At 31.7% G+C, this 16,433-nt stretch overlaps 1 protein-coding gene across 1 annotated transcript; it reads right to left on the reverse strand.

Annotated features, from left to right (window-relative positions):
- Positions 1-13,345: 13,345 nt before the first annotated feature.
- LOC120265811 (annexin D4) lies at positions 13,346-16,099 on the reverse strand. Its single transcript, XM_039273784.1, has 6 exons — positions 15,952-16,099; positions 15,661-15,857; positions 14,406-14,621; positions 14,071-14,295; positions 13,916-13,987; positions 13,346-13,822 (listed from the first exon to the last, which is right to left on the reverse strand). Exons 1-6 carry the CDS (start codon positions 16,004-16,006, stop codon positions 13,613-13,615), a joined length of 975 nt encoding a protein of 324 aa, XP_039129718.1. The 5' UTR covers positions 16,007-16,099; the 3' UTR covers positions 13,346-13,612.
- Positions 16,100-16,433: the final 334 nt, after the last annotated feature.

The following is a 16,433-nucleotide window of genomic DNA, read 5'->3' on the forward strand; positions in this document are numbered from 1 at the left end:
CTACCTAGTGCTTTTAGTTAAAGGATCGACCGATTTACCTCTGACCTTACATAGCTTAGTGATATCACTCCATCTTCAAGCAATTGCCTAACAATATTATGTCTTAGACGTATATGCCTACTCTTACCATTATATGACTTACTCTTGGCTCTGTACATAGCAGTCATGCTATCACAATGAATTGAAACCGAAGGGGCTGGTTTCTTCCAAAGGGGAACATCAGTGAGGAAATTCCTAATCCATTTTGCTTCAGTGCCTGTTTTCTCAAGTGCAACAAATTCTGACTCCATTGTTGATTTTGCTGTGCAAGTTTGTTTTGAAGACTTCCAAGACACTACAGCCCCTCCTAAAGTGAAAATAAATCTACTTGTTGACTTTGTTTCATATGAATCTGAAATCCAGTTAGCATCACTATACCCTTCAAGCATCTGCAGGGATAACCGTAATACATTAGTCCAAAAATCAATAGTTCCTTTCAAATATTTTTAATATCCCCGATCGTGGCAATCCAATGATCCTTATTTGGACTATGTGTATATCTCGCTCAATCATGAACCTGCATAAGCAATGTCGAGGACAGTATAGTTCATCAAATACATTAAACTACCAATTACTTGTGCATATTCATTTTTGAGAAGCACTAATCCCTTTATTCTTCCTTAAATGAAAAGCACTATCATATGGAGTTGAGACATGTTTGCAATTAAATTGATTATATTTCTTTAATATTTTTTCAACATAATTTTCTTGTGAAAGCATTATTCCATCATCTCGATTTAGAAATTTTTAATTCCAAGAATAAAAATGTGCTTCACCCATGTCCTTCATGTCAAATTTAGATGCAAGAAAATTCTTTGTCTCAACTACTATTTCTAATGAAGTACCAAAAAAATAAGCATGTCATCTACATATAAACAAATTATAACACCCACGTTGTTAGAAAAATTTCTTTCGTAGATACATTTATCGATTCATTTATAAAATAGCCATTGGAAACTAAAAACATGATTAAATTTTTTTATGCCATTGTTTTTGGTGCTTGTTTGAGCCCATATAAAGATTTTTATAAGTTTGCATACCTTATGCTTGTTGTTAGAATCACATACCCTTCGGGTTGATCCATATAAATTTCTTCTTCGAGATCTCCATTTAAGAAAAGCTGTCTTAACATCCATTTGATGAATAATTAAATTGTTAATAGCAGCTAATGCAATTAAAATTCGAATAGAAGAAATTCTAGTAACAAGAGCATAAGTATGAAAGTAGTCAATGTCTTTCTTTTGAGAATATCCTTTAGCTACTAATCTAGCTTTATATTTATCAATAGACCCATTAGGTTTATGTTTTTTTCTTAAAAATCCATTTGCAACCTATAGTTTTTGAACCAGGTGGAAGATCTACTAATTCCCAAGTACGATTAGATAAAATTGACTCTAATTCACTATTAATAGCTTCTTTCCAAAACGCAGCATCAATAGAAGTGATAGCTTGAGAATAAGATTGAGGATCATCCTCCACAAGAAATGTAATGAGGTCATTTCCAAAACTATGTTCTTTCCTAGTCCTTTTACTCATTCTTAATTCAAAATCAGAAGCATTAACATTTACTGAATCAGTATCAGAAGAAATATAAGGTGAATTTGCAATGTTATCAACATATGATTTCAAAGGAAAAATATGCTCGAAAAAATCTGCATTTTTAGATTCCACAATAGTATTAGGTTCCATAATGTCACTCTTAACAACCATGAATCTATATGCAGCACTATTTAAAGCATATCCAATTAACATACAATCAAAAAGTTTTTGGGACCAATTTTTCCTCTTTTTAGAATCGGGTAATAGTACTTTTTGCTAAGCAACCCCGGACCTTAAGATATTTTTAAATTAGGTGCATATCCTTTCCATAATTCAAAAAGGAGTTTTACCGGTTTTTCTTAAAAAGGAATTCTATTTTTGAATATGACAAGTCGATAAAAATGGCTTCTCCCCATAAATTATTAGGAGCTCTGAACTAATTAACATAGCATTCATCATATCCTTTAGAGTTCTATTTTTTTCCTTTCAGCTATTCCATTAGAAGCGGTGAGTAAGGGGAGTTGTCTCATGTATTATACCATGGTTTTTCACAAAAGGTTTTCAAAATATTATCTTCATACTCTCCTCCTCTATCTAATCTAAGTCTTTTGATTTTCTTATTTAGTTGATTCTCAACTTCATTTTTTTATTTCATAAACATTTCACATGCTTCATCTTTTGATCTAAGCAAGTATAAGACAGTATATCTAGAGTAATCATCAACAAAGGTAATATAATATTTCTTTCCTCCTCTAGTCATTGAATGTTTTAAATCACCTAAATCAGAATGAATTAAACCTAATAATTCAGATTCCCTTTCAATAGTCTTACAACATTTTTTGGTAGATTTAGATTCTACACAAATCTCACATTTAATAGTTTTATTGGCATCTGTCATGTTATGAATCAACCCTAGTTCTTTCATTCTCTTGATGTATGAAAAATTCACATGTCCCAATCTAGCATGCCATAAATCAATTGAATTCACCATGTAAGCAGAAGAGGATGCTTTATTTCCATTGTTAACATTGAGTACATTGAGAATAAATAAACCTTGACTACAATACCCCTTCCCAATGAAAAAACCATTCTTAGACATTATTAATTTATCTGACTCAAAGGGCACTTTAATTCCAGCCTTTCCAAGCAATGAGACAGATATTAGATTAGCACGAAGATCAGGGGCATGCAACACATCATTTAGAAATAAAGTCTTTCCTAAAGTAAGTTTTAGAAGTACCTTCCCTTTTCCAAGAACCGGAGAAGGAGATGAATCTCCCATGAATACTTGTTCCTCACCTTTGGCTAAAGGAATGTAGGATTGGAAAGCATTCCTATCAGCAAAAATGTGCCTCGTGGCTCCAGAATCTACAATCCAGTCTTTTGCATCCGCCACCATAAGTGCTTGAGAAACAACAGCTGCTATGATATCATCATTGCCTCCTTCCGTTAGGTTGACTTTAGCAATTGTCTCCTTTGGTTCTTTCTTGAAGTGACATTGAGATGCATAATGCCCTGGTTTGCCACAAACATAACACGCACCTTTTCTTTTTGTTTGAAAATTCTGATTAAATTTGAAGCCATCCTTCTTTTGTCAGTTGAATCTTTGTGCAGAGCCTTTGAAATTATTTCTGGCTCATTTGAATTTCTTGGGATTCCTGTTGAAATTCTGATTTTTGTTTGATCCTGCTTCAATGAGATTCGCCTTGGATGAGAGTTCTTTAATCTTGTCTGCATTATCCCTTTGCCGATTCTTCTCTTCGATTCGGATATGTATAATGATGTCTTCAAGAGTCATGAGTTTCCTTTTATGCTTCAAGTTGTTTTTGTAGTGTTTCAAAGATTCGGGAAGACGTTCAATGAGGAAGCCGGCAATGAATGCATCAGGTAAGATGACTTCTTCATTCTTCAGATCATTGACCAGGACATGATAATTATGAATTTGAGAAGATACATCCTTGTCTTCAGTCATTTGGAAATCAGAGAAATTTCCTATTGTGTATTTCTGATTCCCGACATCTTCAACTACGTATTTCTTATGCAGTGAATCCCAGATTTCTTTCGCTGTCTTGAGATCGCAGTAGATGTCATACAATTCATTTGAGAGAGTGCTGAGGATGGTATGACGACAGATCTTGTTTCCTTTCTCCCAGATTGGCAAGGTTTCCGCATAAGCTTCTGATGTTGGGTCCGGCTTTGGTTCAGTCAAGATATGTGCGAGGTTGAACATGTCTAGCGCCGAGAACACCTTCTGTTGCCATCGTTTGAAGAACGTGCCAGCGAATTGATCAATCTTCGAGACGTCAGGAAGTGACATAGCGGTGGTGATCGCGTTATCCATGAAAATGTTCTTAAGATTGTTGGAAATTATGATTTAATGTTGGAGCAAAAACATGAACGGGATGGCAGAAGACTGAGGCGTGCAAGAGCACTGTCCTTAAGAACAATTTCGCCTCTTTTTTGCAGTGCGACAGGAACACAGATGGCGTTGTTCTCCAGGATCCAACAGTCAAGTTCTTTGTTCGCGCACCATAACAGAGAACATACGAGCGCTCAGCAAAAAATTAAAATTTTAAACATAAGATAAAGGTAAAAACCTATGGCGTGACTGCACCCAATAAATCTGGTGCATTCGTGTCCGCACCATGCGCCTACATGAGTTCAAAATTTCTAAGCTAATTTTCGAATCCAAACCCTGAAATTTGCACCCCCCTGCGCCTGCGCGTAAGAGAGCATAACCACTAAAGCAAGGTTAAAGGATAATGAATAGTACTATATATAAAGTGGATGAATTCCTTGTAGCTAGGCAATGTGGTACTAAACCTTTAGTAGGAATGTTTTGAAACAATATGGGCCTAAAGAATATGGGCCCTCTAATGAGCCAAAATAATGAAATCAAAAGCAAATTGGGGCCGAAAACATCAAACAGAGAACTACATGGGTAAGGTACACACCGTGTACCTACCTGTGTATCCTTCAGAGCATCGACAAGCTGAGCATCTAGAGAAATACACGGACCACACATATAGCCTTGTATATGACCATGCACTCCCCAGCCTAAAGTTCTACCGAGAAAAACATTGCCGTGTATATAATGTACATGCCCGTGTATATACAGGAAGTTATAGAGTATGATCCAGAGGAGAACACATGCCAAAGAGAACCACACACGCTTGCATCTCAAGAACTGAAGAGAAAATCATCCAAAGATATACACTGCTTGATGAAAAGATACACGGCCTTGTACACCTGGTTGTTTACCCCAAAAATCATGTTTTCAATTCATCGAGAGATCTACATAGGCAAAGTGTTAGTAATAATAGATCTAATCAAATTAGGGTTAGGAAAAATCGTTGTAATCAAATTAGGACTATCAATTACAATTAATTGATATTTAATCAACAATTGATTAATTATCAAGGATTGATCACATGAACACATGAATATATGTGAACGATCAGGGTTACCTCACAGAGATTTCACAAGCGCAAAATCCTCCAATGCACACACTCAATGTTCTCGAACTTTTCACCCTTGATCCGGAAGAAATGATGGCTTCTTTTGCTCCAAGCAACTAATGTGAATATTAGGGTTTTTACCATAGCTGTCTTATGATGGCAATCACAAATTAATTAATTGAGAAACCCAAATCTCATATCACATATTTATAGGGAGTATATATATTCGGATAAGATTAGAACATGTAGCGTGGACTTGTTTGGGATCACTACATCTTTAGCAAATTAGTCCATATTAATTTTATAATCACAATCATGTCCATCAACAAATTGCAATTTAATCCAATGATTAGAGATATTCATATGTGAGACCCCAATATAATATTTTACATATTAGTCCTTCTATCAATAAATATTCCATATAAGTGGGATAATTAGACCACTAGTGCCACTGTCGATCTCCACTTATATGTGTGTTTTTTTACACTATTGGACATAAAACAATTTAACAAAAATGTATAATAATATATATTTTATATGTAATAAAATACTTTCAAAAAATTAACAGGCCGGATTTATCCAACACATAAGAAACACAATCTAGAATATTCTCTCCTACAATAGGAGTGATAGATCCCATCTTGGATGACTACAAACCTTCATGTATTTATTATATAACCCAATGTGTCTGTATATAGCTTATAATTAGCATCACCGGTTGACACTATCAAAGTAATATAATTTATACATAAGATTTAATAACATCTTCAAGTAATAAGGACTTTCTGTAACAAAATTATTCTTTTGTTCTATGACAGTGTTTGGTCTAAGAGTTCTGTATGGTCCAGTTCAATATTTGTCAACTACAAATATCCATAATGTTACTAAGAGTCTCCACTCTAGTGGCTGAGACATACCACTCTATCACATATAGTAATACAACATGTAACAACCAATAATGAATGCAAAATCATATTTTATCTCATAGGTTGTGAACTATTTTGGGTTGCAAGGAATATAGATAATCATGTCTCACTTTAATGATCTCTATCATTAATTTGAAATATATACAATGCAATCCCATAATAATATATCATCAAACATGAATAATACAATACCCATAATTATGCATGCAATGAAATAAAACTATTTTATTATTAAACAATAACTAAAATTGGTTTTGTAGGGCATACTAGTTTTTCATAAAGTACATGCTGGTGTACTTACCTGTGTATTTACTCGATTACTGGGGTTATAAAAAGAAAGCTGAAAAGGTACTCATTGTCTAGGTTTTGGGAAAGTGACGTTGGGGTTGTCAGCTAGGGTCTAAGGCGAATCAAAGAAAGAGGAAGGAGATCGAAGTAGTCGAGGGAGTGACGATCCAAGGTGATGATATCGGCTCATATCTACTCTAATATTGAAGACATTGAAAGGGGGTTTCTTCTTACATGGATAGTGTTTTAGGGCTTTAATTCTATTGCCTTGATTTGAACATTGATCCCCCATGGAGAGCTAACTTCCTTAGGTGTCTGGATTGATGTAGCTTGGGATATTCAGTCTTTATTGCTGCTTTTAGTATATATTTCATTCAGTTTGTTAGGTTCATCTATGTCTCTATATTGTAGATTTAGCGTAATGAGAGTGGTTATTTCATTTTAATTGTGTGATTGAGATCGAGAGATTCATTGCGTGAGATCACCATAGATGAAGAGCATTCAGAGTGCTCCTGCTTCTATTTCGGGATTTCCTTAATCCCTTTGCAATCATGTGAAAATAGAATTAGAAGAGATTCATTCCTACTGTAGCATAGGATTAAGTATTGGGGGTGTCTTGAAAGAGCACCCATATGTTAGAAATCCCTTGGCCCAATCTACTAGGGTTTAATCTATATTAAGTGCAACTACTTTGATTTTTATTTCCCAAATGAAATCATATCCGAGCACCATCTTCTACCATTGTCTATTGCTTCTTATTTTCTTTGACTTTAGTTCTTTTCATCATTGATTGCTATTTTAAATTTTATTCTTGATCAATTGATTGTTCTTACTTAGATAACAAAATTATAGTTAGTACTTCTACTATTTAGTCATTGTGAATTTGACTCTATTTCTTAGCACTTTATTACATCATTGGCATGTACACTTACGTACGTCCCAATCATCCTTCATAGTTAGATTGACGATATTTAATTGATTTTCTTATTATGAACTTCATTGTTCAACATTATCTTTTTTATTTTTTAAAAGTTATTATTCCTATTATATACACTGGCTTAATTTTATCAGATGTTGATGTGTTAATATATCAATATAGTTTTTTTTATAATATGCGCTATCTATATTTATTTATATTTATAGACGTATTTTTCATAGCATGCCTTTTGATATAAAACTTTAAAAATAGTATAAATAGGCACTCGTATTCTAAAATGTTCTGTGTTTTTATTCGAATTAACATATTTTGTATGATAATTTTGTCATACGGGACTAATATAATAAATTATCTTTTAAAGTATTAAAATATTCTAATATATATATATATATACTAGTTTTACACACATATGATGCACAATAACATAAGTGCAATTGATGATTTTGATAATAATTTCTAAAAATTAATTAAGAGTAACGTAATCAAATATTAAAACACTAAACTTGAACTTTCAAAAATATTTTTGAATATTTTTTATTTCTTATTTTTTTGAGAATTATAAATACTTTTTAATATTTTTGGAATTATATATTTGAGAAATGATAAGATATTTATCCTTATTAATATTATCATTAATGATTTATTTTAATTTATGATAATATATATAATTTAATATTTTATATAATTTCTCTATTTTTTTTATCTTTTTAGATAAATAAGTTTTGGAGGGAAAAAATTCTATTGACTAACACATAGCAATAGACTATTCTACTTTTGTAGTATGATGTATACATATATTATAAGATCATTGTCATTGAAAAAAAAATATAAAATTTCATTTCAAAATAGCTGCTTTGATAAGTATTAAGTACATAAAATTTTCATTAATTTATAGAGTTATCAATAAATTTTTTGACTTATGCATATTTTTAGAATTATGAATTTGCATTTAAAGTTTTAGTACAATATTATTAAATATTACGAAATATCTTATGAAGTTCTAAATATTTTCAAAATAATTTTGTTTATCCATATTCAAATCCATTAAAAATTATTGGTAATTGTAATTTTTGAGCTGCTTATTTTTGGTATTATAAATATTTGTGTTATGCCTATGTTATGTGTGGGAGAGATAAACACCATGCATGCTATTAATCAATATTTTGAAACCCAGTTTGATCCGGTTCAACCAAATTCGGCCATGTTATTGAGTTGGGTCATATGAAAACCGGGCACAAAGAATTGGCTCAGTTGACTCAGTTAGATTAAAGCAGGTTAATCCGAGGGTTATGTATAAAATTTATATATATATATATATATATATATATTTGCTTGAATTTGTATTTAAATTATACTAGATTATACATATTTCTCATATTTTTTAAGATATGAAATTAATATTTATAAAACATAAGAAATAGCGTTTGATTGTTGAAATTTTATATTTTTGTTTTCAATTTTTTATTAATTTATAATACATCTTATATATTTATATACAATTAAAATTATAAAAAAATATATATTATATTCATGATAGGGTCAACCCTCGTTCAACCAGTGAACCATGACCTAGGAACCTTCATAAGTTGCAATCCTGGGTTGGATTTTGTAACATTAATGTTAATAATAATGTTTATAGATAATTTTGATAATAATGTTTGAAAACAACAAACTTAATTTAAATTTTAAAAAATTGTTTATTGATTCTCCATTATTGACATACTGAATGATTCTCCAACTTTTTTATGATATCATTAATGAAATTATTGATGATGCATAGCTAATCAGTTTAAATATTGTTTTGATTCTTCAATAAAGTGAGTGACTACATATTAATATTCATAGCAAATGATATAATAGGCAATATTGTTTTCAATAAAATTAAAAGATACTTTTGAGTCAAATATAGTTAAAAAGATAAAAAAAATATTTATCATTTATACATTACTAAAAAAACACCCGCATAATGTCATATTTATAAGATATTATATTACATACTATTTTATAATATACTGTTTTCAATAAATCATAATTATTGAAAATAGTATATTATAGATTTAAATCTTCAAATAGTTTTTATTTAGTATTTTTAATTATCTTAAATTTATTAGTTAGTTTATTTATCCAATAACTATTTTAGTTTAATTTACTATTTTGTCCTTTAATTTAGTCTCTATAAATATTTGTTTTAGGGTCTGTGAAAAGGGATCGATCAATTGAAATTTTTATGTTTTTGTTTGCTCTATTTTGAGTGAGTTTTTGGATCAAAATTGGTTATCCGTTGTGTCAGGTGGCTAGAACCCCTCTACAAAGAGGAAGAAGCGTTGCAACGATTGGAGGAACAAAAGGAGACAGAATGTTCTAGGTGTAATCAACCTAGACACAAATCAAATTAATGCCCCTTGAGGAAAAACTGTGAATATTGCAGAGGGATGAAGAAGATAGAGAAAGAATGAGAAGGTATAGGTTATGTACGAAACTTGGTATAGGATGAAGTATTTGTTGAAAACGAAGTTTCTACCTCCAGATTATAAGCGGATCCTTTCCAGCAGAATCATCGTTGTGGAGACCCCTCCAGAGAAAAAAGTTTGATTGGTAGCATGTCCTTTGAAAGGAGAAATATCCGGGGAACAAATTCAGCCCAGGAAAGAATGGGAAGGTAAAGGTCTTGTATGAACTTTGGTAAACACTTCTCTACAGTAGGTTTGACGTAGGGATTTTCTGTTCTTCTGACTTATTTATCATTTCTTTCAATAATAGGCCGTTTTCCTTACTCTTGACCAAATTGGTTTGGATGTCATCAACTATATGAAGGTCAGAGGGCGAGAAATAATTATAGGCATGTTGAAAGGAATGTTGGACATTTCCGATTAAAGGTGGATATCTACACCATTCCAAAATTTGAATTTCTTGATTTTGAAATCTTCCCATTTAATAGATTTTTTCTGTTCTTTTTTGAAAACAACCACAACCTTAGCTTAGATTCTTTGTAAATGCTCAGAGAAATCCTTTTCAATGGTTTTCTCTTTCATCAACACTCTTCCGATCAATCTTTTCATCTTATTAGAGAAGAAAGTCAATTGGTGGCAATGACGGTCTTCGTAACTTTCTTCGTAACGGTGATCAGGTTTAAAAATCTTGTCTTATAATATAGTTTTTGTTTATAAATAGGTAGCTCATATAAAAAATGATATATGCTTAAACCTATTGCAAAAGAATTAATTCATTTGAAAATGCCCATTCATTAATTATAACATATTTATATATAGTTACCCTATCTGTCTTTTTTATTTGTCTCAATTAAAATTCTTTTTATCCGTTGTACTTATCCATTAAAAAATTTGTGAAATATTAAATATTATTTTTTTAAATTTACTTTTTATATTCAATATATCTCTACAAGTTCCAATATATTATATTCAACTATATATGTTTTTAAAGTATATTTTAAATATGAGTAATTCTGAAAAATTAATACAACCTTTAATAAACTTAGTTTGCAAATAACTTTAACCGATTTTGATAATCCAAGATAAAATGGATAATTAAAGAGGATTGGAGGGTGTATAATTAATCTTTTTTAATTTACCATTAATTTAATACTTTATAGAATTTCTATTTAAATAAATATAAATAATTGTTGGAGGCAAAAATTTCCTCACTGATTGAGTAGTGGCAATTAACTCTTTTTACTTTAATGTATATATATATATATATATACATGAAATGATATGTATATGACAAAAACTAACAAATTTGTTTTCAAATTTTGCCGCAAATATTTTATTATATTTAATATTGTGGATTTGAAATAACAAGCGGCAGTACGAAATGATAGCTTTAGCTTTGATATTACTTCAAAATTTAAATAATATTATCATTAATGCTATCCTCATATATAATTAAATCTAAATAAACTATAATGATTTTTATCCCATTAAAGTATTTAATAGAATAAATTTGTAAAATGCTTCTACATGTGCATTGAATTATAGACAGTGGAAAAAACTATAACTAAAAATTTTAAATTTTAGGAAATTATTACTTTGTTTTTTTATTATCATTATTGTTTTTCCATATTTTTTTTTTTGAGAAAGGCGACAAACACCGAAACCAATGAACGAATACGTGGGGGGCTCGCTCACCACCAAACCGTGCCCTCACTTTGCGCGAGATGGGGATCGAATTCGGGGAGTCACGCTCGACACTCGAGCGAACACCTTACTCAAGGGACCCGATACCAATAGACCAAATAGTCGTTGGCGTTCTTCCATATTCTAGCAAAATCCCTTGTAAGTTTATCAAGGCTTGCCATGTTTGGAATACAAAAAGTATATGGAGGACCAGCTGACCAGGTGAAGTAGTAATTTTATAAAAATTTTAATAAAATTAGAAAAAGAGACTTGCAAAAAGGATTTATAGCTGAGCGGCATTGGTTCTATTATGAAAAAATGTTAGCCAGCATTAATGTGCATAGAATTATAGACAAAAAAAAATTATAGCTAAAAAATCTTGAATTTTAAGAAATTATTACTTGATTTTATTTACTTTTATTGTTCTTCACATATTCAAGTAATCTCCCACAAGTTTGTCAAAGCTTGCCGTATTTGGAAAGCAAAAGTGGATAGAGATGCAAGTGAAAAAGCAATTTTATAAAAATTTTAATAAAATTAGAAAAAAATTGTTAGATTAAATAAGAGATTTTGAAACATACAGATTTGCCAAAGGTTTATACTTTAGCAGCACTAATTTCACTGAAATTTTTTTTTTCGGCACTAGCTTTATTGTGAAGAGTGTTGGCGGTTATGGATTGAAAAGTGTTGGTGGTTATGGATCGAGTATTGTTAAAAATAAAAAACATATAGGGTGTGTTTGTTTGGCAGTATATAAAACTACATGTAATTATAATTACAAAAAAGTTCAAAATCTGGTGTTTGTTTGGTTGGATTTGAGAATTTGAAAGTAGTTAGAAATGCAGTGGAGATGAATTTAGTTGGTTTTCAAACTACGTCCAAATCGGCCGTAGTTTAATCTCCTGCATTTGGGATTTTCATAGAAAGTCTCTTGTGTCACGTGAGACTTTCTAATAAATTTATATATAAATAAAATAAAAATAAAATCATGATATTATTTTATCTAAATAATAAATGGTTACTATTATATTTTTAGAAATATAAAAAATTATGAATATAAAAAATTATAAATAGTGTAATATATTTTTTATAATTATAAAAAATAACAATAATTTGTAATGAAAACATAAATTTATATTAAATTAAGCAATTATATGTATAATTATTTTGGTTACTATTAATAACAATTAATTGTGTATTTATAATTAATTAAATTTAATAATGACCAAGGTGGAGTACCCTTAGCAAGGGTGTTTATATCCTACAAATACATCCAACCAAAGACATGTTTTCAAAATCCAGATTTACAAATCCTCCCAAACAAACACAAAATTTTGAAATCCAGCATTTTCAATAACAGTCAACTACACTGTGATTGAAAATCTACTGTATTTTCAACTACATCTAACCAACTGCTACCATAGTGTAAGGAGAAGTAGGATGAAACTTTTGCCACTTTATCCTTGAGATCCGTGACATTGATAATTCTTTTCTACTGTTTGTAAAAAAGAAAAAAAGAAAAAAGGAAAAAAGAAAAAAGAAAAACTAGATAGGCATTCCGATGACAAGCTCTCAAGCATAGACGTTTGGCAGTAGCGTTCAGAAGATGTTGAACTTCTTACTAGTGAATAAAACCTCCATAATTTACAGCAAACCCTTTTCTCGGCTCATTCATATACCCAACAATATTTATAAAGATAAACTCAAGGATGATCACTACTTCCTAATAATTGCTGATGTTAATTTCATCGAGGGGGGTTTCAATATTTATATCTTAAAACAGTTTTACCAAAATTCAATTATTGTGAAGACAGATTAGCTTTGATGTTGGTATTTTATTTTTTTGCCTTTTAGATCTTTATCAAAAGTTGGTCTTAGATTGTTTTTAAAACATTGAAAGTGAAATTAAAATTAATACAACTAAGTCACAAACTCTTGTTCACATTTAGAATTAGACGATCATCAATAATTTAGATTTCAGCAACATAAGATGTGACAGTGACACAATCAAACAACAACAATCCGAAAAGAGAGAACGCAGGAAATTGATCACTTATTCATATATGACTATTCAACTTACAATGAGAGGAATAAATTCAAATACTTGAAATGTAGAAGTATTGGGCACACAACACAAGCTTTTATTCTGATTTCATGGAAAAGAAGAAATTCCCAAGAACCAAAGGAGCAAGATAGGGAAACTCAGAGTACAGCCGGGTGAGGTCACAGACAACAACTAATGTAGAAATTTAAATAGGAAACCGTCGATTTTAAGAGATGGATGTGAGCTTCTTACTCTTGTCTTGCCACCAAAGAGAGCAAGGCATCCCTGTAGTTACCATGTGTTCCTTTGCTTATCATATTTTCGAGTTCAACCCCGTATAGCCTCTGATACTCATCCTTGATATCCTTCATGTCTGCATCAGCCCGAGTTACAATCACTCGGGTGAGAGCCTCCTTGGTGCTCTTACTGACATCGTCTCTCAAGGCTTCATTGATCACCTGAAAATCAATTTAGAAACCTTAAATTTGAACAACAGCTAACAGATATTAGCAGTAAAAGGTACTTGTTAGATGAGCCTTAAAATTACTTACCTTGCTGAAATAGGTAGGAGGTGATTTCAAGCATAGGACAGTCTCTTGCAAGCACAAATCATCACCAACATCCTAACCATAAAAACAAAGAGTCATACAGGAAGCTCAAGCCAGTTAGGAGGGATTTATAAAGAAAGTCACTACCAAATCCAAACCTCATCAATCGACTTCCCGTAAATATCCTTGTAATGTTCGAAGGTGGCTCTAAGTTGAAGCTTGCTCCGGGTGGTCAGTATCCTAATGACTTCTTGATTCTCTACAGGCTTCACTGCATTAGGATTTCGGATAGCCTCACCAAGAACCTTGGCCTCTAATTTAGCTCTTTCCTCACTCCAACTTGGACCTTCATATCTGTATGCACTCACTATTCCAAGCAACAACTGTCCATACAAAAAAAATATATATATACATATCCAAGTCAGCAGCAGCCAAGAAGCATAGGGAATGGGTGGTAATTTCAAAATGATAACGCCATGGTTGTCCTAATTACATTGGTATAGTCTTGCTTGACATGGATAGAGACATCTTCCTCAAGTGAATGGTGGTAGAGGGCTTGGTACGCCCTTCTGGCACCAAGGAGCTCTTCAGATGATCTAGTGCAGCCCAACTCTACCAGGATGGTGAAGGGGTAGGCCTTGTGGAGCACATAGTGAGCAAAACGAGCATCCCTTTCCCATGGATGCATTGTCCATAGCACCACCAATTCCTGTAGCACAGAGAGATCTCATCATCTAATTAGAATGCACAGAAAATTCTACCTAATTTTTACATAAATCATGCTTGTTTTGTACTTGGTTGAGATCAATTTCTTTCCTTTCTCTATGATGACAAATCTATATTAATGGAAACAGATAAAAGACCAAAAACAAAGGTAAAGGATTCTTGGTTCAATGAAGAAAAAGACGAGGTCAGCTGATGAAATGAATGATGAAACTATTTGAATGATTGGGGTTAATGCACGCCTAGAGAGAATTCTCACATGAACTTGTATTTTGAAATTAATTCAAACAGAGCAACCTAAAAGAAACAGTTCTGAAGTAACTCTTTTCAATAAAGCTTTACGAATTCAGTTTCTCAAGAACAACACGAGTATTAAATAAAGAAAAGTTATACTCCATTTTTCATCACTATTAACTCATTAATAAATTGCTTATCCAAAATCAATTTGAATTTCTTACGTTTTGAATTTGATAATTTCATCAACAAAAACAGAATTTTTAACATATAGCAGACGACAAAAAAATTTTGCAAAGGAATCAACAGATAAAATCAAGGCAGCAAATGAATATTTTAATAACTAGGACAATGTTATGGCCCATTTCTCCTCTTAAATTACTCATAACAAATCAATGATAACTCAATTACAATTTCTTATATTCCAAAACACGACTTGATGATTTCATCAACAAAACAAGATTTTTAACAAATGAAAAGATGATGAAAATCATAAAAATTGATCAGAATTACTTATTTTCAAACTAGAAGTTGATAATTTTATTGAAAAAAAAAATGGATGGTCTTCAACGAGCAAAGCGATGATAAAAAATTGAAGTTTATAAAAACTAATGAATAACTAATACCCCATTTCTCCCCTCTGATCACTCATAATAAATTCCTAACAAAAAAAAACCAGTCAAAATTTCTTTATTTTCTAAGTAACAATTGATAATTTCATCGACAAAAACAAGATTTTTACCCAATTAATAAAGAACGCATAAAAATACAATACAATAAAAACCAATTACCTTGAAACGAGCGAACTCAAACTTGAGAGTGCGAATGAGGGCATCATCCCATCTCTCAAAGAGATAGTGATGTGGGTGTCCATCCGGCCTGAAAAACTTAGAGCTGCTCTTCCTGAACAGACTACGCTGCTCCGGTTGCTTCCATCTCTTCAATATGTCCACCAATGAATTCTCATCCACTCCAAGCCCTCCACATCCTTCATTTACACATAAATTTCAACAAAAAACAACAATCGAAACTCCTTTCGGATAACATTCAAGATAAATTTGAAGAAAACAACAGCAACGAACCTGAGAACGCATGGCTGAGGACCTCTAGCTCTTCATCGGGGAGAGAAACCGCCATTATTTCCGAGCTTGGTTTCCTGTGAATCGAAAGCAGTGCTGATGAAAAGCAGCGTTTTTGGCAGGGGCCTTTTATAGTGTGACAACTGACGAGGCGTTCTGGGGCGGAGAGGGTGTTTTGGTTATTTCGTTGAATGACTAAGGGCGTAATTTAGGAATTTTACTATTGATTATCTTTAATGTGAATTTTTAATGATTTCATGCCTGCTGTTCTCCCTTAATTAGTGTTAATTTCGATGAGTAGTTGATGGGCGCCACTTTTGGGTCGTGTGTTGTCACATGTGCTGTATTGGTGTAGGTATACCCGGTGGGATTACCGCATAATGAATTGGGTCTGTGAGTGTTATTAAAAATGGTAATTTTGATGGCATAGATGCTTGATAATCTAAAACGTATGAAATATAATGGAGTAATGATATTTTTATAGA

This window comes from Dioscorea cayenensis, chromosome 7, assembly GCF_009730915.1.
Source record: "Dioscorea cayenensis subsp. rotundata cultivar TDr96_F1 chromosome 7, TDr96_F1_v2_PseudoChromosome.rev07_lg8_w22 25.fasta, whole genome shotgun sequence".
Classification (NCBI taxonomy): domain Eukaryota; kingdom Viridiplantae; phylum Streptophyta; class Magnoliopsida; order Dioscoreales; family Dioscoreaceae; genus Dioscorea; species Dioscorea cayenensis.